Source organism: Centruroides vittatus, unplaced genomic scaffold (genome assembly GCF_030686945.1).
Source record: "Centruroides vittatus isolate TY-2023 unplaced genomic scaffold, ASM3068694v2 contig_628, whole genome shotgun sequence".
NCBI lineage: Eukaryota > Metazoa > Arthropoda > Arachnida > Scorpiones > Buthidae > Centruroides > Centruroides vittatus.
The window spans coordinates 4,901,278-4,927,917 of NW_027122385.1; the positions used below are offsets into that span (position 1 = coordinate 4,901,278).

General features: G+C 29.6%; 1 protein-coding gene across 3 annotated transcripts in view; it reads right to left on the reverse strand.

The window, feature by feature from the left end:
• Window positions 1-26,640, reverse strand: part of cic (Putative transcription factor capicua) — a 123,070-nt gene that overhangs the window by 33,354 nt on the left and 63,076 nt on the right. For all 3 annotated transcript variants that reach the window (XM_067275597.1, XM_067275595.1, XM_067275596.1), the window contains exons 5-11: window positions 26,176-26,361; window positions 22,535-22,694; window positions 20,876-20,991; window positions 20,524-20,773; window positions 16,335-17,441; window positions 7,237-7,354; window positions 2,322-2,510 (exon numbers count right to left, since the gene is read on the reverse strand). In XM_067275597.1, the coding sequence (XP_067131698.1) occupies window positions 2,322-2,510; window positions 7,237-7,354; window positions 16,335-17,441; window positions 20,524-20,773; window positions 20,876-20,991; window positions 22,535-22,694; window positions 26,176-26,361 (2,126 nt within the window). The remainder of the gene's footprint in view (window positions 1-2,321; window positions 2,511-7,236; window positions 7,355-16,334; window positions 17,442-20,523; window positions 20,774-20,875; window positions 20,992-22,534; window positions 22,695-26,175; window positions 26,362-26,640) is intronic.

Here is a 26,640-nt window from a genome sequence, read left to right on the forward strand (position 1 = left end):
TTTTACTTACTGTGTAAAAAAATTACAATAAGTGTATGTTTATCTACAATCTATGATGCAAGGGTAATCCCAAAAGTAAGGTCTCCTATTTTTTTTAAAATACAAAGAAACGTTTATTTTTAATAATGTTCATATCATTTTAAAGCTTAAACATTTATCTATTTTTCTACATAATCGCCATTTTGGTCGATGCGTTTTTGTATGTGCTGTTCCAGTTTTTGTATGTCCATATCATACCAGCTTGCCGCCATGTTGCTGGACCCATCTTGCACACACCCTCTGATATTCCAACTTTTCTGTTAAAATACTATGAATGGTGCTTTGGGAAACCCCAAGAACCAAATAGAGAGATCATCCAGAGCAATTTGCCAATCTTCATGCATAGTTTCTCAACCTTTGTGACAGTCTCTTGCTTCTTTCTTTGCTGTGAATTTCAGTACGATCAGCTGCAAATTCCCTACACCACTTAAGGATTTTTTTGACATCTATGCATGACTCACCACACACTTCCGTCGATTGGCGATGAATTTCAATCAGTATAACACGACATGGCAGCGAGCTGGTATGACATGGGCACACAAAAATGCATCGACCGAAATGGTAATTATATAGAAAAATAGAGAAATGTTCAAGCTTTAAAATGATATGAACATTATTGAAAATAAATGTTTCTTTGTATTTTAAAAAAAATAGAAGACCTTACTTTTGGGATTACCCTCGTATTTCCATATAAATAATATTTTAGCTCATTTGTGGCACAGTGTGGCAGTGATGAGCCAGATGAACTGACATTGCAGGCTATAGTTTGGTGACCCCTACTCTATTCCATTCAAATAACTTTTGCTAAACAAAAATAACTGTGATTATAATTAACAAAATTAATTGCCAATAATCAACTGTACTTGTGTAGTAAGTACAGTACATCTAATATTTTGCAGATTTGAATTAAAACATGAAATTACTCTCTCAGTGAATTTACAAATAGATACATTAAAAAAGTATACTGTCACTTTTTTTATTCTCTTTGTTATTTTAAGTGTCAAGTTAAAAATGTGAAAATTTAGTACTTCTAAGAAGTGAAAAACAGACTTTAAATTATTTATAAGATATCTCATTCTAGAACCTTCTTCATTAATTATTTAAATATTAATTTAACTAGCAAATGAGCCCAGCCAGCATTGCTCAGGCAAAAAGTAACAATAGCAAAGATTAAGATTATTAGATTATAGCCGATCTTACTGTTTTCACCATTTGCAAGAATTTAGATCCCCCCTCTTCTGAGACTAATTAGAAAATATTTAGATATCTGCTTACCACGCCAGGATATCAATAATTAAGACTCACTACAACCACTAACCAGTGCATAGTACCACTAAGTGATGAATAACAAACATTTTCGTAACTCTTTCTGGGTTCTTCTTCAGGTTTACTAAATTTGAAAAATAAGCCGGATCTTTCAGAATCATTCATAAATATAAATTTGAACATAAAATGGAACATTAAGATGAAGAGTTCGAATGAAGTGAACTTATGCGCATACACTCCCCGTGTCAACTTTATATATGATGGAACACTAAATATCATTGAGAATTTTTAGAAGGGTCTAAAAATATGTTCGATTTCCCACATAAATGCAAAAAGGCATCTAAAATAGTACAGTAGAAGCTGAGTTGTTCGGGGTAATCCTTAACCCTTTCTCTCTCCCTCCCTCACAGTGGGGATTTCAAAAAATCCCTTCTTAATGTGCATTCTCATGACATACCCTATTAAAACACAATCAAAAACACAAAAAACCACATCTAAAATAGTATAGTAGAAGCTGAGTTCTTCACAGTAAGCCTTAATCCTGTCCCTCTCCCGTGGGGGGATTTCGAAAAGCCCCTTCTTAGTATGTTCTCATGACGTATCCTAACTACGTACCAAATTTCAACTTTTAACTCCTAACCATTTGAGCTCTGTGCTTATTATTATTTATCATTATTATTATTTTTATCAACACATTATAATTATTAAATTTAGCAAGAGATGGTGTCTGATGCCTACCTCTAGTGCCAAATTATTTGGTATTTAATAATTATTAGAAGTGGTAATGTAGTCCAATTTAATCCAATAATCAATTGGCTTTAATAGCCTAATAAAATCCACCAAATTTTTTGACTTTAATATATATAACTGTATGATCTTAGATGTTGATATTTGTATATTTATAAGATAGCATATTACATATAGTTGAAATGGAAGAATATTTTATTTTTGAAAAATTCAAGCATTAAATTATTTATATTACTATATTTATTATATTTGAATAACTATTTACTTACCTGTCATTGATAGGTAATACAAGATGCTGAGGAGGAGTAACAGATGCAGATGGACTAGCCAAATAAAGTTGAGTAGCAGTTGTTGTAGTTGTCACTGGAGACAGAGTAATGACTTGAGGTGATATTAAAGTACTCTGGTTACCAGAAATATTCATGTTTGCTGATGTTGAAAATCCTGTTGTGACACCACTAAATATAAATAAAAAAATCTTATAAATGTATGTATACAAAATAATAATTATGTAAAAGAATACAGTGGAAATAATTAGAATAAAAATATTAGTATAGAAGGCTATACAAAACTCATAAAAAAGATCAAAGAATCTAAATTTGTAAATATAACTATAAGTAGACACTGATTACTGTAATCACTTCTGAACTTGCCTAAACTGATGACATTAAGCAGAAATTGTAAATAAAAATACAATTAGAGGAAATTGTGGTTTCTTTGACTAACACTAAAAGGACATGTTAAAACAATTTTAAAATTTATAATGAATATTTGATAATTATAATTATGATTAATTAATACATAATTCATTATTGTTTGTCTGCTACCAACTTCAACAGCTAATATCATGCCAGCAATTATTTATTGTGATTAAATGATGATTAAAACAATTAACACTTAAAGCACTTGCAAAGGCTATTTACAATAATTGACAATATTTGCCTGTTATTAACAACACATGAGCTGTTCAGAGGTAAAATCAATTAACTCCATTAGTATATCATTTGTATAATCATTATCAATTTTACATTTCTCACATAACTAATTTTATATGTTGTTACATTAAAGCTACATTTATTATGTTTTTAATGTAATAACACACAATAATATATTTTACAATGTTTATTTAAATTTAAAGTTTAAAAGAGATTTTAAAAATGAATGTATATTATCAATTTCTCTAATTGCATTAATTGCATTGGTAACCTTTGTTTTATTCCAGTATTTCTTAAAAACAACAAAAGTTTTTGAACAGCTTGACAGGTCCATTGTATGTGTTCCATTTAGAATGCTTGTTCTATCTAAGAACACAATAGAACAAGCATTTTAGGCAATATTGTTCATAGAAAACAGAATATTGAATTCAAGAAAAAGAACATTTTCAAATTGTTTCTCATGAATGAGCATAAAACTTAAATTACATACAGTGGAACCTCACTTAATGAGCATAATTCATTCCAGAACTTTACTCGTAATGCAAAATACTCGTTAAGCAAAACAATTTTTCCCATAGAAATTAATGTAAAATATGATAATGCATTCCATGCTGAAAAAATACACAAATACTGTATTTACTTTGCATATAAGATGAGGTTTTTATTCATTTTTCACTGCTTCAAAAACCTAGGTAACCCTATACACACGAGTGAAGGATCCTTTGCGTTTTTGCAATCATTTTTGTGAACCGTGTATAGTTCATGCTGCCATTATAGCAAAGTGCTATTGAGGTCAAGATGAATGTTGCTTTTAAAGAGATGATCCGAAAATAGCTGGTCACTTAGCAATGATTATAAATGTAGTTATTTCATATTTGTTAAATTGGTATTTTTAACAAATATTTGTACATTCTGAATCTTTAAAAATAAATTTTTTCCTGACATGTGCTTCTGAATCACTCATTTGTTGCAGTTAAAGTTTTAAGCTGTAGTGGTTGTAATTCATGCACAACACAAATCTATCAATATCAGGTTTCAATATCCAAATAATACAGATGCCATTAATGTACAGTGGTGCCTCATATAACGTACTTAATCCGTTCCAGGTGCACGTCTGTTAAGTGAAACGTCCGTTATACAAAACGCATTTTCCCATAGAAATACATGTTAAAACATCTAATTCATTCCGCAGCATAAAATAACCATACTGTATCATAAAAAAATGAACACGGGGTGCGTTCTTTTATTCCTCCGCGTAACTCTGCACGAGTGACATCCGTTTAAAAATTCCCACAGAACGCGTTCCTTAATTCTGGTGGGAGTGCACGCCGTCGAACGGCAAAAACGGCCCCTTGTAGCAGTAGTAAGCAACATGGCGTCCTCCATGGCTCAGATAGTTTCGTTTCAGGGTCCATTATGTGGTTTTATGAATGAAAATTTAGAAATTGTGAAAGCGCGAGTTAGTGCACGAGGTGATGTAAGTGTCTTTACGAATTTTTTTCGAATGGTAGCCGACATTTTAATTTTTTTCGTGGCTATTTTGAATGCTCTTTCAACAAATAATCCATTTTATGGTTGAATTTTACAATTGGGACTCCTTCTTTTTGCCTTTAAAAGCTCATATTTTAGAATTATAGATTCCTCCATCACAATACTATCGATAGTGCGGGCGCTGCCATCTTTCTTTCTTTCACCGTCGTTCCTAAATGCCTACAAACAGCAGCGCACTCCTGTAGTAGCGGAGACACAGAGCAACCGCTATTAAAGAACGCACCCATGGAGCAGTCACCAATTATGCCAAAAAGTCCGTTGTTCGCAGCCAGTCCGTTATTCGAGGCGTACGTTATATGAGGCACCACTGTATTTTCTATAAATTAACATGTGAGGGAGGAAGAAAGTACCAACTTTATTCTCTAGCAGACCTACAACTAATTCACAGAGATCCCTATGGAAAACATCCTCTGACAGGAAGCTTCCTATAGGGACATCTCTTTTTTGTAGGAAGAAGCTGTGGTCAAACTGAAAGCAGGATGAATAACAGGTGTGATAATTCCAAAATATGCTAGTGGAGTGTCAGATTGGTGATCTTCTTCATTAGCTAGTCACACAAAATGCTGAAACAAGAATGCAACTTGATAGATAGATATACTGATTTAAAGTCCAAAATCATAATTTAAGCTCCATTCATATTGGGGTAGTGCAATAACAATAACATCACCATCCAGATGCAAAATTTTGGATAGTTTTGATTGTGTAAACATTGAGACAACATAACTTTGTAACTTGTCAACATAACTTTCATCAATTCTTACACACTCAGTATCATTGATGTAACTCTGCAGTGTCACATTGTAAATGAACTTTTTCATCAGCACAAAAGTTCAATTCTTGTCAGCCTTTTTTAATGAAATTACATATGTTAAATGTTAAGGCATATTTTCAAGAAAACAGTTTGGTTTACTCCTGGGTTTGTTGTTAATATTCTAACAAATAGCTCTGAAATTCTAAGCATTTACAAAGTTGTTATATTAACAGTAACATATCATTATGATTATGAGAAAATGACCAGGGCCTTCTCTACTGATCACATCATAATGAGTTGCTAAATCAAGGATTGCTATAAAGTGAGTATACTCATATATACACTATAAACATAATTTCATAACTATTTGAGTTATTATTGAAAATAAATCTCTCAACTTTGTTGTTAGGCTATCCACTGATGTAACTTTACTTGGGACAATCAAACACTTCTCATAATTTTAAGCTAAAAATCAATTAGGAAATTATAACTAATAATAAACTTTTAAAGAATTAAAAGCTATTGGCTATTTTTCTCAGTAACACATCACACAAGGAGCATTTGTTGATATAGATTTTATTGGAAGAAATGCATTTTGGGTCTTAATGACCCCTCTTCATAAAGAAAATATTAGGTAACTGACAGTCAATTATCAATGTTCCCTCTAAGCTGTATGGCCACGCACGAGAATTTGTGCACCGTGCAGGCTAGCATGCACACCAATTTGAATTGTTGTTTACTTATTTCTCACTCTGTCTGCAACATGATTATTGCTACGTATATTTCGATTAAATACATCAAATCATTGACAAAAGATATTTTGTATGGAAGTATGTTTTAAAATAAATTTTAATCTCTACTTTATAATTGATTATTTTAATTTTTATAGGAAAAAATAAGATTTTATATATATATGCTCAGCAAAATTTTTTTTGCTTAGAGAAGTATATGTTCTGCTCATCTACAAAAAAAATTAAAGGGAACATTGTCAATTACCTAACATTTTCTTTAATGTTAATGTCAATTTGTAACCAACAATCAACCATGTAAGTTATTAAACATTTTTTAAAATATTATATTTATTATTATGTAACATGTAATCCTTTTCTATCTTCCTTCGTAAAGTCTAAGGACTGAAGAGGGGTTATTAAGACCCAAAATGCATTTCCTCCAATAAAATCTATAACAACAAATACTCCTTGTGTGATGTGTTACTGAAAAAAGCCAATAGCTTTTAATTCTTTAAAATCCACAACAAAACCAGCAACAGAAAATCCAATTAAATAATAAATTTGTTTTATTACAGTTCTTTACAACATATCTCAAGTATTTTCAAGCTTATAGAATCTTCCTCATAGACTCTTTTCAATATAAAAAAATTTAAAACTTTTGCAAAATATTCACAGAAGTTATCTTCAAAGATTAAGTTAACAAAAAACGTCAAATATAAATTTTTTGAATTTGTAGAAATTTAATGTTTTTTGTAAAATAATTCTAAATAAAAATCCTTTCATATTAAAGTATATCTATTACAAACTAAACTAAAGCATTAATAAACTAAATTGAAATTTTCAATTGTTCTCAGAAGTTTCAGAAATCTTCCGAAACTTTGTTTCAGATTTCTGAAACAAGGTTTCACATAAATCAAAAATCTATTAATTAATAAATTATTTTCATTTAAAAAATGTGGCAGCAATTAATTTATTATTAATTTAGACATGAAAATTCTGTAAAGAATTCAATTAAATAAAGTTTTTAATGTTTAAAATTTATAAGTCTACTGAATTCTTTGATTTATCTCTAAATTATAATTATAGATAATGATAATAATAATACTCAAGAAATTTTTTAAAATTTCTATATACAAAATGTTAAGGGAAAAAATTATAGGAATACTAATTTGATAATAATTTAAAATTAAAACTTTCCACAAATTTAAAAAATTACCTATTTTGATTATTTTCGTTAATCCTTACACCTGCATTATTGGGAGAAATGTTACTGTATGAAGTAGGTGAAAACTGAATGTTATCTTGACAAGGAAGAGAAACTTGTATAAAACCTCCTAAAGACAGAAAAACAGTTTTTCTTTTAACATAAAATAAATATTTCTTATATGGACAAACTTAAGTGTAATGTCTTTAATTCTAAAGACATTACACTTGTGTATGCAATAAAATACTTAATTGCAGAGGTGTAGAATATTTTCAGGACCCAAAATTGCTCCAAAAAATTATTATAAACAAAATAAAACAACAATTTATGAACCAATTAATAGTTTAAAAAATTCAAATTAAATCATACAAATAGTTAAATTGGTCTACTATATAATTTGCTGTGCAACACTAAACTGATAATGTAAAGATTTTTTAAATTAAAAGAATGCTTTAATTTAAACATGTGTCTTCATCATAGGATAACATATACAATTATAAACTTGATGTAATACATTGATTAATAAAAATAAAATCAAAGCTGATGCTACAAATTACCTATCCTTAAAAGACAACAACAAATTACTAGTTAATATTAATAAATGTTCTAGTCAGTAACCAAGAAACCAGCAAAAAAAAACACTCACTTTGAAAAGCAAATGTTTTCATCCATTTTTAAAAGGCTATCTTCAAGCTGGTGTTTTAAATTGAAATCACACAATTTTAGAATGGATCTTATCTCTACATTGCTGTTGCTTTTTTCTTGTGACTGCATTGTAAATTTCCAATTAACTCCAGATATAAGGTGGTCCAAGAAAAAAAAAAAACCATCAACTATAAAGAGGATAGCAAAATTCCAAACTCATGGAAAATATATATCCATTCAGCTGAAATCTCACAATGCATTTAATTACAACATTGCAACATGATAATTACGTTTCCAATCAGAAATGGTCCAATCAGTGATGGCAGCTGAGATTAACATCTGTTCTAAAATCATGCAATTTCAATTTAAAACACCGGCGTAAAGATGGCCTTTTAAAAATGGACGAAAACATCTGCTTTTCAAAGTGAGTGGTTCTTTTGTTAGTTTCTTGGTTACTGAATAGAACATTCAGAACTATCCTTATTTTTAGCATGAGGATCTAACTTTTTTGATGTTCAAAGACAAAATTTATTTATGACAACAATCTTGTACAATTTTTTTCTGAAAAACTACATAAGAAACACACCATTTTTGCAAAAACATAAACTTTAAAAATGTTTTTGAAGTTTTCATCATCATCATTATTATTATATCTTTGAAAATGCAACCATACTTTTATAATGTTTTAAAATATATATTGATGTTAACATTTTTTATTTTATAATAAATGCTTGAAAAAAATATGAAAAATAATGTATATAGAATGACAATAGAATTTCTATTTAGTTATTTGATCAAGAAAAAGGTTTTACCTATAGTTCACTAATTTAAAAATTTTCTGCATGGGAAATGAGTGAATATTTGGGTTTAATTCAAACAAACAAGAAATTTCACCCATTAAATAGTATCAAAAAGAGTTTTAAAATAATAATAAATTCTCTTTTTCAGTTCTCTATAAAGCTCTGTTTGGTTTTGGTTTTTTGTAAAAATCAAAACAGTGATTCCATAACAGAGACCAATTCATCCTTACTGCAAGTGCACGCCATGTAAAGAAGCAGCAATGTATTGATAACAAGTGACTAAAAAGTAAACATTTCAATTTCATTTTTAAAATACAAGATCCCTGAATTTTGGTGAATTTTCCCAAATTAATGTCTACAGGCTTAGTCAAGATGCTATCATTTTTCTGGTTATTGCTATATTATTTTTTCTACAGCAAATTCTTTGGGACTACTTAGATTTCACCTAAACTTTGTTCATGAAATTTGACATATTCTGCACCTCTGCTTATCTGTACAATAATTATTATTTTAATAGTATCTCTTAAAATGTTCTCACAAGATAATTTCTTTATATGAAATTAATTTATCATTATAAATCAAAACATTAAAAAAAGCGATTACAGTAAGACACTGCTTAACACAAGATGCATTCCTAGACGACAAAGTGCTAAACGAAACACTGTTAAACGAGGTCATTTTAACAGAGTAAATAGGGATAGGGAAACATGCAACCAAAATTAAACAAATTTTACTTTAATTTTAAGTTATTTTTATATTAATTTGTATAATAATATATGTTAAATAACACGTAAACATATGCACACAGAAATGTAAAGTTCATGTGATAAGGTCCTGACTTTATTGCAAAAAAACAAGAATTTTAGAAAAGTCACAAAGTTTCTTTCCTTAAGCAAATGTTGGTAGCGAAAGATTGCATCCAAAATGTCTCGTTTTGCTTTTGCACTCCTTTCAAAATCTGGATCGTTCACTACAATTTAATCAATGATTTCAGTTATCGTTACCAAACTTTTACTAAGGAAATCTGTAGAGAAATTCTTTTGGTTCTTCGTTTTCAGAATCTATTTTCCAGTTGTACATGAATTCCTTGTTCTGCCAGCTCTTGAAGGTCGTCATTGGTAAGGCTCTCCCTAGAAACCTGCAGTAATTCCTCAATATCCTGCTCATCTACATCTCCTAGTCCTGCTGTATCAATTAGGTTGAGTTTAGTCAACCTAATGATACAGTGATAGGCTCTTCTTGTTGAGAATTTTTGGATATCTTCAGCCATAACTTCTTCCACACTTCGTTCAGGCATTTATCAGTTAATTCTTGCCAAGCAAAGCCGATATTGCCTATGGCAGCGATTTCTCAACCTTCTTAGCTCCGCAACCCCCCAAATAGTAAATATAAATAAAATTAATATTTTGCGACCCTCCACTGAAAGGAATAACAACAGTAAGCCTTACTATTACTAATTGAATTTTGACTGTAATTATAAATGTAAATTTTTTAAAATATTATATAATCACATTGCACTAATTTTATACATTAAGAAAATACCAACAGTACAAAAAATGTAATACAACTATTCCTATTATTTTATGTTGCTGCGTTTATAGTGACGGGTATGAACATGCATGTATGACGTGTACATACATGAGCAATTTACAAGTTCCAACTTAATGTGTACGTGCTCTTTGTAATTTGATCTCCTTCTATAATACTTGTTATGAGAGCATGTTTGAACATGCATATGGATGCATTTGAACAAGTTGTGTTGTCACTAGTGTAAAAGAAGTGCTGGCAATTGCGCCACTTCAGTTAAGTTTTGAATGTGAAGCGTGCATCTGGTGTTTTATTTTAGTGTGCGGTCAACCATAAAACTGAATTGTTTTTTTTAAAAATTTCTAATGTGAAATGGATAAATTTGTGAAAAAACGAAGTGAACCATCTACATCCAGTGAATCAGTTGGTAAAAAGACAAGGTTGTACAATGACAGTTATTTAAATTATGGTTTCACCTCATTGGATGAAAAGCCACAGTGCGTTGTTTGCTCTAAAGTTCTCTCCGATGAAAGCATGAAGCATCAAAATTAGTTCGACACTTGGAAACTAAACATCTGGCTCATAAAAACAAACCTTTGGAATTTTTCAAAAGAAAACTATATACCTTGAGAAATCAACAAACTTCTATTTGTAAATTAAGCCATACTGATAAAAGTGTACTTGAAGCATCTTATCTCGTAGCATTGAGTAGCTAAGATGCCCAAACCCCATACAATTGCCGAAAACCTCTTATTGCCTGCTGCAATTGATATGGTCAGTGTTTTTAATAGGTGTGGAAGAAGCAAAAAAATTGAAAAACATTCCGCTTTCTAACAATACAATATCAAGGCAAATCGATGACATGGCTGCCAATGTTCGTGACCAGATAATTCAGCAAGTGAGTTCAAGTGAATTTTTTAGTATTCAATTTGATGAATCAACAGATGTAGCAAACATGTCTCAGTTCTTATGTTTTGTGAGGTATGAATGTGATAGGGACACATCAATCAAAGAAAATATGTTGTTTTGCAAAACAGTACTGGGTCTTGCAACAGGACAATGTCTTTTTGATGTTTTTTATGAAGCTACGAGAAACTATACTAACATAGATTGGACAAAATGTATTGCAGTATGTAGTGATGGTGCAAAGGCAATAATGGGAAAGAACAGTGGATTAATGAAAATATTAAGAGATCGTCTTATACCAAGGGTGGAATGGACGCACTGCTTTCTTCACAGACATGCTCTTGTCACAAAAAATATGCTGAAAAATCTCAATCAAATTCTTTGTGAAGCTATAAAGTTTGTTAATTTTATTAAAAGCCGACCATTAGAGAACAGGCTGTTTGCTAAACTATGTGATGAAATGGACAAAAATAAAAAATCTCTTCTTTTCCATACAGAAGTTAGATGGTTATCGTGAGGGAAAGTGTTAACCTGGGTATTGGAATTGCGAGATGAATTAATAATATTTTTCCAGGATAGAACAAAATGCCATTCTCATTGTTTTTACAGAATAATGAGTGTATGTTGTTGTTGGCTTACTTAGCTGATGTATTTTCGCATTTAAACAACTTGAATGTGAATTTACAAGGATGTGATAAAAACATTTTATTAATGACAGACAAAGTTCATGCATTCATTAAGAAGCCTTATAACTGGATTATTCGCCTTCAAAGCAAAAATTTTGATATGTTCCCACTCACTTCAAATTATATTGAGAAAAATTTGAATGAACAAGACACTGTTATTCACCACAGTTTGGATTGCATGGAGATGCTTGCATTTGTGTGAGCTAAAAACTCAGTTGACGGAGTATTTCCCAGAAGATAAAAATGATTTCTCAGAGAGATGGGTACTGAGTCCATTTAGTGAAATTGTTGTTGCCGCTGCTAAGTTACCAGTTCAGATTCATGACCAGCTCATAGAAATGTCTGCCGACAAAACACTACAACTGCAATTTACATCTGAAAATTTAAATATACTTTGGCTTGCTCGTCGACATGAATATGGAAATTTAGTCACAGAAGCAGTGAAAATATTAATCACTTTTGTCACATCTTATCTCTGTGAAAAAAGTTTTTCGTCTATGGTTGTGCTAAAAACTAAATACAGGAATTGTCTTTTACCACTCGAAAACAATTTGCTTTTGTGTGTTTCTAACATAGATCCACTTATGAAGAAAATTTTAAATGAAAAACAAATGCAACCATCACATCAATTTCTTTTCTTTACATGTGTAGTACTTATTGTAAGTAAAATGTTTATAAGTTTATAATAAATGTTTTTTTTCTCATAAAATGATTTCATTACTGTTTTGCGACCCCCTTTAATATCACTGTGACCCCCAGGTTGAGAAAACGTGGCCTATGGCATCCATGATGTTTTTCCAAAATTGCATCAAACAAACATAGATTTAAAGAAAGTACACGTTTTTGCTACCTTTTTCTGATTAGTTTGTGTTTGTAAATAATCATAATATATACAAATTAATGAAATGCCGCAATAATTTAAGCCGGTGTAAATTTTGAGCCTTTTTTAGGCTTCGAACAGACCGCGTTATATCGAATCAGCATTAAGTGGGGTCTTACTGTATTTTTAATCTAATTTCATAAATTACAATGATAAATCTTCAATATTTCATTTCAGTACTGTTGAAATTATGAAATTATTAATGGCAACATTTGATAATCATTATTAAATAATAATATTATATATATAGTTCTATCTTGGCTATCATTTTTTGCCAATAATTAATTTAAGATAAACTATCAAAATTATATATGGCATTAAATACAAAAATAATTTTTCAGATGAATAAATCTTAATGTAAAATCTAAGTACAGAATTCAAGTATTGTGATAATAAATTTCTCAATTAAAAAAAAATGGAAAAATTCTATAAGATACATTTTTCATATAACTCCATAATGTTATATAGTTTCATCTGACTTAATTCAAACAGTTTTTAATATTTCTACAATGTAGCAAATGTAATTTCTTACCTAGTTTTAAATTAAGATTTGCTGAACAGAACATATAACATTATTAATACACACTTGGTTTTCTTGTCTTAATGATTTTAAAATTATATACCAAACTTCCTCAAATAAACCATGAAAAAGAATGGAAAATATGTTGAAGTATTACAAAGTATAGGAAAATGCTAATATACCACTCACCAAATAAACCATCACCAGTTCACAACAAAACAGAAAAATTCTTACTATGAATGTTTTCATTTACGTGGAATAGACATCATAGATGAAAACGTTCATAGTAAGAACTTTTCTGTTTTGTTATGAACTGGTGATGGTTTATTTGGTGAGTGGTATATTAACAATTACCCAGTTTTTAAAATATATAGGAGAATGTATAGGGTGTCCATAAAGTCTCTTTACAACTTAAAAAATTTATTGCAAAGGCAATTGATAAGATATCTTAATCAGACTTGTTCTATTATACTCAATGGTTTTCAAAGTTTTTCTACCTCATTTAATACACCTCTATGTGGGCACCATTAGTCGCATGAAGCACATCAAGACAGTATTCGACTTCTTGCCATGTTTACTGTAGCATAGCCTCATCAATGGTTGCTATTGCATCTGTTATCTTTTGCTTTAGTTTAGTAATGTCCTGTATCTTTGTTCAATACATGATATCTAACATAGTCCCATAGAAAGAAATCCAGAGGTGTAATATCTGGTGAATGTGGTGGCAAAGGAATTGGTCCATCTCTTCCAATCAAATGGTCTTGAAATCTTTGATTAAGGAAGACACAAACATGTAGTCGCCAATGTGGTGGGGCACCATCCTGCTGGAACATGATGATTGGTTGAAGGTCCTGCAGTTGTGGGGCCACATATTCAGTCAAAAGGTCAAGGTAGACATCTGCGTTAATTGATCTCTTGTGGAAGAAAAATGGACCAAAAATTCGATTGTACATAATGCACTATAATTAAAAACTTCGAAAACCACCGAGTACAATAGAACAAGTCTGTCATAAAATTATATTACACTTCACACCAACCTACAGTAATGAATGATTAACACATCGGTGTTGCGGTGTTACAAGAGGTGATATGTAAAACTTCACATGTACTTGCAAGCACTTTCAACAGCTTACAGCTGTCATCTTCAGGCGACAATGAATACTATAATTGTTCGAAAATTATAGTATTTGATTGTCGCCTGAAGATGACAGCTGTAAGCTGTTGAAAGTGCTTGCGAGTACATGTGAAGTTTTACATATCACTGCTTGTAACGCCACAACACTGATGTGTTAATCATTCAGAACAAGTCTGATTAAGATATCTTATCAATTGTCTTTGCAATAAATTTTTTGAGTTGTAAAGAGACTTTATAGACACCCCGTAGTTTAGAGTGAAAGGCAAGAAAATAACTAAAATTCTACCTGTTGAAGTTGTCTAGAGTTGAACAGCACTTTCTATTCCAAGGTTTACAGAAACATTTTCAGAAATGAAATTATAAATACAGTAGAGCATTGATTATCTGAACACCGATCAACTGAAACATTGGTTAACTGAAAGCGTTCCAGTCGGACTGTGCTGGGACGTGTGTCGTACTGAATCAAACATTTTTGATACTAGATTAACTTCTAAAGTATAATTTGTTTTGTTTTTATATTTTTCAATGTATTTATTTTGTTTGTACAAAATAAAGAAATAATTTTTAACAATACAATAGCCACAATTATCATTATAAAAATTTTCATTAGTGTGAGAAACCATGGGCCAGGGGTTAATCCCTACTGACAACTTACTCGGCAACAGTCAGCAAAGACAGCCCACATTGTCGTTTCAGACGGCTTTTTATTGCATGGTGAGGGAGGTGAGCAAGTCAACAGGTGGTTTGGAGTGACAGGAGACAGGTATAACAAAATAACTAAGCATTTATTGAATAATTAAATCAAAAGTACAGGAGGCTATATAAATCCTATGGTTAAATGCAGTTATGCTATACTACTTACACAAAATGGCGACTAATCTCTAAACTATGTCACGTGTCTAATCTGCGGTTCAGAGAGAGTTTACAGAGTTCAACCCCGAGATACCTCTAAATGGCAGGTATGCGACGATCGTGCATGCATGGAAGCAGTAGGAGTCCTCGGTATCTTCTAACTGGTGTCTTCTCCCTTTAGCTGGATTGGGTCCGCTGTATGGAGGTCAGGGAGTTCAGGTGGCACTATCACCAATTATAACTTTCTATGACGATCGCCCCAAGCTTCTAGGTAGCTCTTGCTTTCATCTCCTTGTCGTGAGAAAGTCACATGATTGGCAAAGGTTGACAATGACGATGCATTTTTGACAGCTATCTGTCAACTTTCCCATCACAAATGGTGACCTCCAAACTGATTCTCACAAGGAGCATTTTTTCTATTGGATGTGTTTACAATTAATTCTCTGACAACTGCATAAAATTCGCAATTTCACATTAGGCTTAACATCGATGAAAATTCAACATGAAGCAACATGCAATGGAGAAAAATTTCAACATGGAATATATTAATATACTATATTAATAATGTATTTTTTCATACATAATCGGTTATCCGAAAAATCGATTTTCCGAACAACCCCAGTCCCCAATTGATTTGGATAATCAATGCTCTACTGTATTGTCAAATATTCATCAAGGAAAAGTCATGATTGTGCTCAAAAATCAAGAGTTTATAAGCCAAAGGGTAATTAACAGAACAAAATGAGATAGTGAGCTTGACGTGAAACGAAAACATGAACTTGACGAAAACATGAAAGTTAGCTATAAAAACAGTAATTTTTTCAAATGTTGTAATCCATAAATATAATCAATGAACAATTATGATAGTTCTGAAAATGTACAGGGTATTTCTTTCAGTGTTTGTCCATTTGTCTCCTATTGCTCTATAACAAACCCTGGCCACAAATAGCCCAGGAGTTCAAATAATACAGTATATATTAACATAAATTCCTTAAATAAATTGACAAAAAAATTAATTTTACTATTATTACTTTAAAATAATACAAATATTTGTTAATCTACAGAGTAATAAATAATATTTTTCAATGTACATTCCTAAGACAAATATAATTCATTAGTAAATTTATACATATATGTAAAACAATAAATTAAATATTACCTTTTGTATCATCTGAAGTCTGTAGCATAAAAGAAGGTAAAATATATTGGACCTGTCCAACATTTGATTGTGGTGCAACTTGCATCTGACTAGCAGACATGGCGACAACTTGTCCACTCATATATCCTTGTGAAGGTATTTGATTTGCTGGTTTCAATACAAAGTTTGTAACAACAGAACTAGTAACACCATGAGTAGATGTACTTAAATTACATTGTTCATGAGTGAGTACATTAGTATCTATTCTATTTTGAGAAGTACCTACATTGGGTGGACTGATAACCATATTATTCTGGTTATCTTTTGTATTGCAGGCTGTCACTAAAATTGGTTGAGTTTTTTGTAAAACATTGTCTATTGAATTACAAATAACTGAAACTGGACTGGGAACATTCTTATTCAAATTATAGAGAGTCTGAGTTGAACCAGTTTCATCAAAAGTAACATTTGATGGTACAGAAAGTGTATTTTTCCTACAAACTTTGTCTATATTTTTTAGATCGCTTTGTTTGTGATTGGGAGACATTTCTTGTTTTCGCATATTGCATTCTACATTATGAGAAGTGGTAGAATTAATTGAAGTTTGAGACTGGGGTGGTGTTAATTGAATAAGAGGACTCCTGGACATGGTTTGATTAATACCACTAGCATCTCCTTGCACATGATGTTCATCTCGAATAAGTCTCTTATTGTTTCTGTCACTGTGATCTTCTGGTACATAAGTAAAACTTTCCACTCCATTAACTTTTGGTGACTGAACTTCTTTAAACACTGCACCAGTAGGCCGAAAACTGGATTGTAGAGAAAGAGGTCTTGAGACAGATATATTTTCACTGTTATTGTTGAAAAACAACCCTGTAGATGAATTTACACAAACCACAGAAGATTGTGTTGTATGAGGTGTTGTCATTGGAGGAAGTTTAATAGGTTTTGGACAACAAGGTACTTCAGATGACTGATTATGAGTCATCTTAGGAGAAAATCGCTGCTGAGGAAAAGCCTTGTTAATATTATAAGGTTCATCATCAGTCTGGCTATCATTATCACTTTCTGTAACTTGTTCCTTACATTCAAGATCTATAACTGGAATATTGTGATTGGAAACACCTTTAAAAAAAATTAAATATTTAAAACCAAAACAAACAACAGTAGAATAAACTACACTAAAAGTTATTAAATTTATAAATAAATATATGTAAATATATGAAATAAATATATATTTTTTAATATTATATTGAAAATTTCTTTGCAATATATATAATCTAATATCAGAATATGGCTAATTTTATAGTATAAGACAACAGTGGATCTTGTATTTCTTTTATTTTACCAATTTACATTATTTATTCTATTAAAGAAAAAAAAACTAAAGTAATAATTTGCAATTTCATGATAAATCTAAGATCAATTATAAAGATATAACCATGATATAAGTTTTTCTGCATTGTTCATGATTGATGTAATTGTTGAAACTGCAAGACCTTAAAACTCTATAAACATTAACAAATTAGATAGAGTTAGATAACCTAATAAATAGGATTTAACAATTTGGAGGGCTTATCACACCAAGGCTGACAGAAAGAAGGACCAGATCTTTTACAAAAAAGTTAGTCTTTAATAATCACATTTCAAATTTAGGTAAGGATGCATTTCGGTTACAAGGACCTCTCATCAGCTTACAAACACATGGCACCAACAGTTTTCTGTAAAGTTTTACAGTTTTACTTACTAAATTATCTGTTTCTGAGTATAGTATCACAAATACTGACCAATTCTTAAAAAACATGAAAGTTATTGTTATGAAGGAAAACTATAGGATGGCATTGCTAGATGTTAATAATATGTATCCCTCAATAAATTTAGAATTAATTTTAAATTCACTGTCCTATGTGAAGAGCCCAAATTGGGTTAACCAATTAGTTAAATTAGTGTTAAATAATAACTTTTTTGAATTTCAAGGTAAATATTACCGGCAATTGGAAGGTATTCCAATGGGATCCTGCATAGGTCCTAGATTGGCAGAGTTATGTATGATCATAATTGATAAAGAAATAAATAAAACCCGAGGTATAATAAGTTATCAAAGATATGTAGATGACTGTTTCATTGTCTACGATAAAAGCATACTAGATACTGACACTTTCATTTATGAAATTAATTTAATAAATAAAAATGTTCAATGTGAAAAAGAAGTAGATAATAGACTGAATTATTTAGAACTTACTATAGTTAGATTAAATAGTAAATTATTATTTAAAAAGTATGTTAAAGATTGTGCTACCGGTAAAATTATACACTTCAAATCTAATATATCTTTATATATAAAAAAAGAATACCTTTCAGATGTTCACTTCTTTAATTTGTTGATATTCAATAAAATTAAAGAGAGAACAACCTTGCAAAATGATCAAGAAATGGAAATACAAAATATAATAAGAATGTTTAGCTTAAATAATTACCCTAGAACATTATTGTTTAAGTGGTTAGAATCAAATAAAAGGAAAAGAGAAAATGTCACATTACATAGACAACCGAAAGTTGTTAAGACTTTGTATCTAAAAATGGAATATGTTTTCGGTGTTTTTGAAAAATTAAAAAATGAATTTAAAAAATTAGATATTATTTTAGTACCAAACCATACAAGAACCATAGCAAAAATGATTAACAGTAAATATGAAAATAATGAACACAATGATTTAGAAAAAGATAATGTAGTTTATTCATTAGATTGCAGTTGTTCACATAAAAAAAGATACACTGGTGAAACCAGAAGATAATTAAAGACAACAATTAAAGAACATATATATGCCATTAAAAACAATTTGATATCATCAGCTCAACATTGCAATACCAAAGGTTTTAAAAGATAGTATCAAGAGTATTCTGTCAGAAAACAATCAATTAAAAAGAAGACTACAGGAACACCTAGAAACTGAAAATACAGGAACATATTAGAATTAATAACAATGTGGGACTGAAGCTACATGAGGGGTGGATTGACATTGTTTTTACATAACCTTGAAACAGATGCTGAACAGATGTTGGAGTATAGTCACATCACATTGTAAAATGAATTGTAATAAGGCAGTTGACTTCACACAGTCTTATGGATCAGGTGTATTTGTTTTTGTTTAAAGACTGGAAACCAATCATTTTAACATTAGTAAGTTCATTGTTAGTTTCCCTCCCTTTTTGGTTTTTAATATACTTAACAATATTGATTATTAATAGTGGAACCATCTACCAGAATTTGGAAAATGTGGGAGAAAATAAAACACTGGTCCCAAATAATACGATATATCACATTGTCATTGTATTGAAAAATTTTATGCTTGATAGTTTTAGTTCTTTAGTATAGGGGTTACATTAAAAATTGTAAATACAGTGCACTGTATATATTAGATATTCCTTTGTATTGGTTAACAATTAGTGTTATAATTATTATGTTGGTGTCATGTGTTTGTAAGCTGATGAGAGGTCTTTGTAACCAAAATGCATCCTTACCTAAATTTGAAATGTGATTATTAAAGACTAACTTTTTTGTAAAAGATCTGGTCCTTCTTTCTGTCAGCCTTGGTGTGATAAGCCCTCCAAATTGTTAAATCCTATTTATTAGGTTATCTAACTCTATCTAATTTGTTAATGTTTATAGAGTTTTAAGGTCTTGCAGCTTCAACAATTACATCAATCATGAACAATGCAGAAAAACTTATATCATAGTTATATCTTTATAATTGATCTTAGATTTATCATGAAATTGCAAATTATTATTTTATTTTGTTTTTCATTAATAGAATAGTTTCTTTAAATTAAATTTTTCATAATTACTACTATCTAATTAATTAGAAAATAAAAAACAAGCATGGTCAAGCTGATCTCACAGCACACTCCACAAAAGCAAATCAAATATTAATTTTGTTTAAAATAAATTTTATAAATTCTTGGAATCAAGTAGCTGTTGCACATGGAAATCACATGCACATGGAAATCTGACAGAGAGACAACATCACCCGATGGACAAAAGTACTAATATAAGCACTTCACTACTATAGTGGAGTGTGCTAAAAAGTTATTTTAAAATCCAAATGATGCAAACATCTGGAAAAACTTATCAAATTTATCTAAAACCGTAATAACCAATTTCATTATTTTTGCTTGATTCACAAAATTACTTAGAATATATTCTTACCTTCTGTTTCTTCCTCACATATAACCATATTTTCATCATCACTCATTTTTTGATCTTCTAAAATGTCAATTTTCTTTGTATTTTTATTCAACTTTTCATTGTTATGAACATAAAATTCACTTTCTTTTGTGAGCATTTTATTTCCAACATCTGGCAAAATTTTGGTCTTGGACTGTTCTGCATCTCTGTTTCCAAGTTCTGAATGCCAGGGGTCAGGTAACTGAGACAGAGAATGAGATCTTGGACGTTTCTGTAAAAACAATATTGTCAAAGTATTAATAGTAATGAATGATTTTCTTTTCCAGATAGTTATTATTAATATTTCAGTTTTGGATTTTATTCTGATACTTACTTCTGCATGAATAGATGCCTCTGTATTAAAGTTTCTGTTTGTTAATTCTAAAACAGATTTAGCAGACTGGTCTGAAGAATCAACTGGTGGTGTTTTTGAAGTTTGAATAGGAAGAGCTAAATTTTAAAAAATCATACAAACACACATTTAATAAGGAATTAAAAATTAACAAATACAATTTATTAAATTCTTCTATATTTAACAGTTTCAGTATCAAAAATACAAATGTAACATTCAAGGTTTATCCAATTGCAAGCCAGAGGTTGCCACACAAAGTCAAACATCTTCCTATACATATCATTAGATATAGAACCATAAGTGGCTAACTCTAAATTTTGCATTTTTATTAAATAATAGGAATATTCTTATTATATTCAACATATTCTATTTGTGTTCTATGTTATATTTGTGATCACAAGAAGATACGTAGAATCCCAAATGATTGCATAAAATAGCAAATATTTGGTTGGACTGATTTTTGTGAGGTCTCAACCAGAGGCTGAACCCTCAACCAAAAGTCTGTGTTAAAAGAAAAGTTGTTTCAAGTAAAATGCATTTAATAAATAAAATATCATGAGAGAACAGATTGAGAATTTGACTAATCTTTCCCACGATCGCAAAAACAGGAAGATAGTATGTACAATAAAACCAATTGTCACGTGGGTGCAGCTGGGGATATTTACAGCCAGGGTAAAAACACTTGACTGTGAATTATGGGCAGATTTGCAACAAAATTCAATAAACAATTATGGTAGATGTCTGATCTCTGAATTCTGCCTCGACTGGCCCTGGCAACAAATTTTTTATACAGTATATAAAAGTTATAATTTGAATATGATTATTATTACAATGAATGGCTTAAAAAATATTATATATGTTACAGTAAAAACATGTTTTAACTAGTTGAAACTAGTTTTTACTAAATGTCATTGTTATAACTAGAATTTACTGCTAGTAAAAAACGAATTTGAGTTAAAACTAGTTTTAACTAGACAAAACGAGTTTTAACAAAATGGCTTAGTAAAAACTGTTTCGACCAAGGTAATTCAGCTAACGCGTTCCTATAGTGTATGATGAATTTCGTATCGCTTTAACCCTTTTCCCCTGACATCTTGTTTACATTTATTTTGTGATCCCTCCTAAGGCAATATAGGTCAGTCAGGCAATATTATTTTAAAAGTTCACCAAAAATCAAATTATCATTATATCTATATGAAAAAAATCACTTACATTTATTAATATCTTTAGTTTTAATTAATGTTAATAACACAGATGTGTGACCAATATTTTCAATAAATATCGTATTAAATAATACAAATGTTTTAATCCCAATCATCACTTTATTTATTTCTCCCAAACATATTTATGTAGCTAAAATTAGTTTTAACTAATGTTTTAACATTAGTTAAAACTGGTTTTATCTAAAATCAAAACATGTACAGCAGTAAATTCTAGTTTTAACTAGAGAAAATGGGTTTTTACTGTAACATATATATATATATAAAATTATCGAGTAAATTATAATTATAATTATATTATTATAAATTATTAAATAAATTATAATTATTTTTATTTTATATATATATATAAAATTGTATATTTTACTATTATTTTATATTAATACAAAATTATGAAAATTAACAAATCAGTATTCCTTACTTGATGTAACAGTACTTGGAATATCATCTGGATTGTTTAAACATTTCTGAATTTCTTTAGTTTGAGTAGTAGTGGTGGTAGTTGTAGTAGTACTAGATTTTTTACGATCCCGACTACTCCATTTCCAATCTGGATGTGCTTTAAAATGGGCTTCTTTTACCTAAAGTTTAAAATATAAAAACATTTAATTAAAAATATATTTATAAAATATAATTTATGATTTTATGCAAATTCAACAAAGCTTTGAAAAGCTTTGTTGAATTTCAAAGGATGCAAAGCTTAATATAATACAAATGTAATAGGAAAAATTAAGATAAATAAACGATGATAATGTAAAAATTACATTCATATTTTAGATCAAAATGAGAACTAAATTAAATAATTTTTCATTATAATACAAGTAAAATAAAAAACTATTGACATTATAGACAAGAAGAAATTATAAATGTTAACTGAAATATGTATAATCAAGGCAATCTTCTTCTTTCATGTGCCATGTCTGGTCCCCAACATAGGCAATCATCTCAGTGCAGATTGATCTTATTTTGGCTTTATAAAATAGTTCCTCTGCAGTTTGTATACCAGTCTATTCCAGGATGTCTTTGAGCCAATATTTTTGTCTTCTGCCAACTCTATGTTTGCCTTCGATTTTATTTTTTAGTATTGTCTGTAGAATTTGATATTTTTCTCCCCTTAAAATATGCCCAAGATAGGCAATCTTACAGTATTTAATTGTCGTCACTAATTTGGGGGTAGTGTTAGATCTCTGTAGGACTGCATCAATAGTTTTCTTTTCCATCCAGGGTATTCGTAACATTCTTTCTAAGTATCTTTATTTCAAGTGCTGCAGTTTGGTTTGTAATGTTAACTTTAAGGGTCCAAGTTTCTGCACCATATAATATATAGACCAAATGTAACATTTGACCATCCTTAGACATTGCTTAAGGTTTAGATTATCGTTGCAGGATTTCATGTTGTTAAATGTAGTATGAGCAGCCTCTATTCTGCATTTTACTTCTTTATCAGGATCTATATCCTCAGTAATAAGGCTTTCTAGGTATTTGAACTGCAACACTCTCTCTATTTGTAATCAAGACAATAAACAATTCTAAATAACTTTTAGAATTTGAAGATTAAACTGTAATAAAAGGATTTTCAAAGCATAATTGTGTCATCATCAGATAAAACTCTCTCTTTATAAAAAAAAATAGTGACCATGAAAATATCCATAAATTAATTCAAATAAAAAGTGTTTTCCACTCTAAATTCTTAAAAAAATGTATTTAGAAACTGATATAAAATAATATAAAAAGCATTCTTCAATCAAATCAGTTTATGTTTGTTTTTTTTTTTTCTTAATAAAAACAACATTCAATCTGATGATGAGACATTTGGGTCTACAAAAACATATTATCCTGACTTAACAATGCTATATAAGTTAGAGAAGTCAATCATCCTGTTGATAATTATGAATTTAATAGTTAGTAGAATATATTCACAGTTAATCATATCATTGATAAAACTCTGAATACATTGTTCCATACAAAAATTTTTTTATTTCTCTATTAATTCACAGAACTTAACATCACATTAAACATTACTACATTTTTAACATGCAAATATTTTATTTATGTAACAAAAATCTGTAAATATTCTCACAATAAGTGCTATTCTGAAACTCATCAAGAGTTGAAAATGAGAAATCTTCACAATTCGGCAACAATCTAAATAAAGTTTTTCTTCTCTATATTATTTCCAATCTTACTTTATCATAGTTCAGTGTCTTAGTGCATAATGATCATGAACATTGTTTTATCATCATCCAATTTTCTTGTGTTCTTTTATTCTTGGTTTTGTTTATTTTCAGTCAGCAGAAAGTGTTGACTGTTCTTTATTTTTTATCTAGTTGCCAAATGTTAATCATTGATGTTAACAAGATATTTATCACTTCAATCATCTCACTTGCCTTTCATTTTTTACAGATAACAAATTCAATAATTTGATAGTTCTTTCAGCATGTGAGTCACAATGGAGTGATGTATTACTTTTTTTATGATTGAAAAATTCATTTTTTTTTCAAAACGGCAATCAAGCAACAAATTCCAGTAAAAATGATGTTTACATACACTTTTTCTAAAAGCAAGTATAATAATGCAATTCTAATTAACTATTAATTATTTTCTTTAAATTAACTACAAGAAAAACTTCATACAAAAATTTGATAGATAGAATAATCATCTTTACATTTTCTAGAATAATTCTTAGTTAACAAATAATTCAATTTATTTTGATTAAATTGACTTGTTATTAAAAAAAAATTGTAATGAAACCAATAAAAAGTTTGGTTTATGATATTTGTGATTCTACATGATTAAACAGCCAGAAAAAAAAATCACAGAATTGTAACATAAATTGAAAATAATTAGTTAACAAAATATATAAAATCATTTTATTTATGATTATTTTTTATATTTTTAATACATGGTGATCCTAATTAAAGCATAGGTGTTCAGAACTCTCTGTAGAAATACCTAGCGAGTAAATCTCAACCAAATTTGGTATACATACTGTTTGAGGATGCAATTTTGCTTATTGGGGAAAAAAATTTTATCTCAAAAATAAACTGCTAGGGTAAAATTTGGTGTTGCTGTCTCACTTAATGTACATATTACATATGTTTTCTAAAAAATTTTGATAGTAAAATGAATCATGAAATGTTATTCTAGTATGGAGAAGAGAAACTGTCTGGACACCACAATCTTTAAGCACAATCTTAATGCACCTTCACATAGTGACATAAATGTGTAAGCAACATGTAACTTACTGCAACATTTTTCACAAGAGAATATGATTAACTGATCATTTTCAACATCAAGGCCACCACTATCATCAAATATGAACCCCTATGACTTTTGTTTATGAGGCTACTTAAAAAGCCATGTTTATCAAAGAAATGTTCTCAACCTGTCTTACAAATTTGTGTGAAATTCTGTCTTGTAAGACAGAATTTCACACAATTTTATGCAACACAACAAATGTAACAACTCTGCACAGTCTGTCATGTTCCACTGTCCAGCAAATGCAGGTTTTAAAGCATGGAGACATGGAGATGAAGGAATCTTTGTGTCCATCATCCCATACTTTGACCTCCATTGTCAAAGATATGGGGATTTCAGTTCTATATTACACATCTGTAGAATGTAGAACTGAAATAAAACTTTTACTTTGTTTCTTAACTCCTGAAAATTTTACATAAAATACACTTAAGGAAAAACCTTAATGCACCACAGGAGGGTCACATTTAACCCTAACAGCTAAATTTTAAAGTAAAATTATTTTTCTTAAAACTAAAGCCACATAATCAGGACAGTATGTGTATCAAATTTGATTGAGATTTGCCCAATAGTTCTTTCTACCGAGAGCTGTGAACACCTACTATATAATTATAATCATCCTGTAAATATAATTTATTCAATATATTATAAACAGAAAGATTACATTTTTTAGATATTCTATTTCTTTTAAACATTTTTAAACAATTAAAAGATTAATGAACCACACGACCAATGCTATATTTATAGCTAAAAATACTATATTTTATTTTAATTTTATTACATTGTAAAGAAGAAAATATATTCTACCTGAAATGCTAACTGGTGATATTTTTGTTTTTCTACAGGATTTAAAGAATACCACCATTCTCCTAATATTTTGCTGACTGTCCTATTATCTTGATTCGGGTGTCGCTGATGAACCAAAGCTCTGTGACGCTTGCTGAATATCATGAATGCATTCATTGGACGGCGAATGTGATCTTTTTCTTTTGCCTGCAAAGTTTAAAGAAAACAAATATATATATACACACAAATGCATACACTTCCTAACAAAATAAATAAATAAAAACTTATTTATTTTAATATACATGCAAATGAAAACTTATTACAGAAACTGGAAAAAAAAACTAGACAACAAGATAGTGATTTATTGGTTCAGCTTTATCATTGATAAAATTTTATTGAAAATTTCAACTGCTTCCAAATACAATTTTCAATTACTTAAAGATAATTTAAATGGAATTATAAATTAATTAATTTTATATGAAGTTT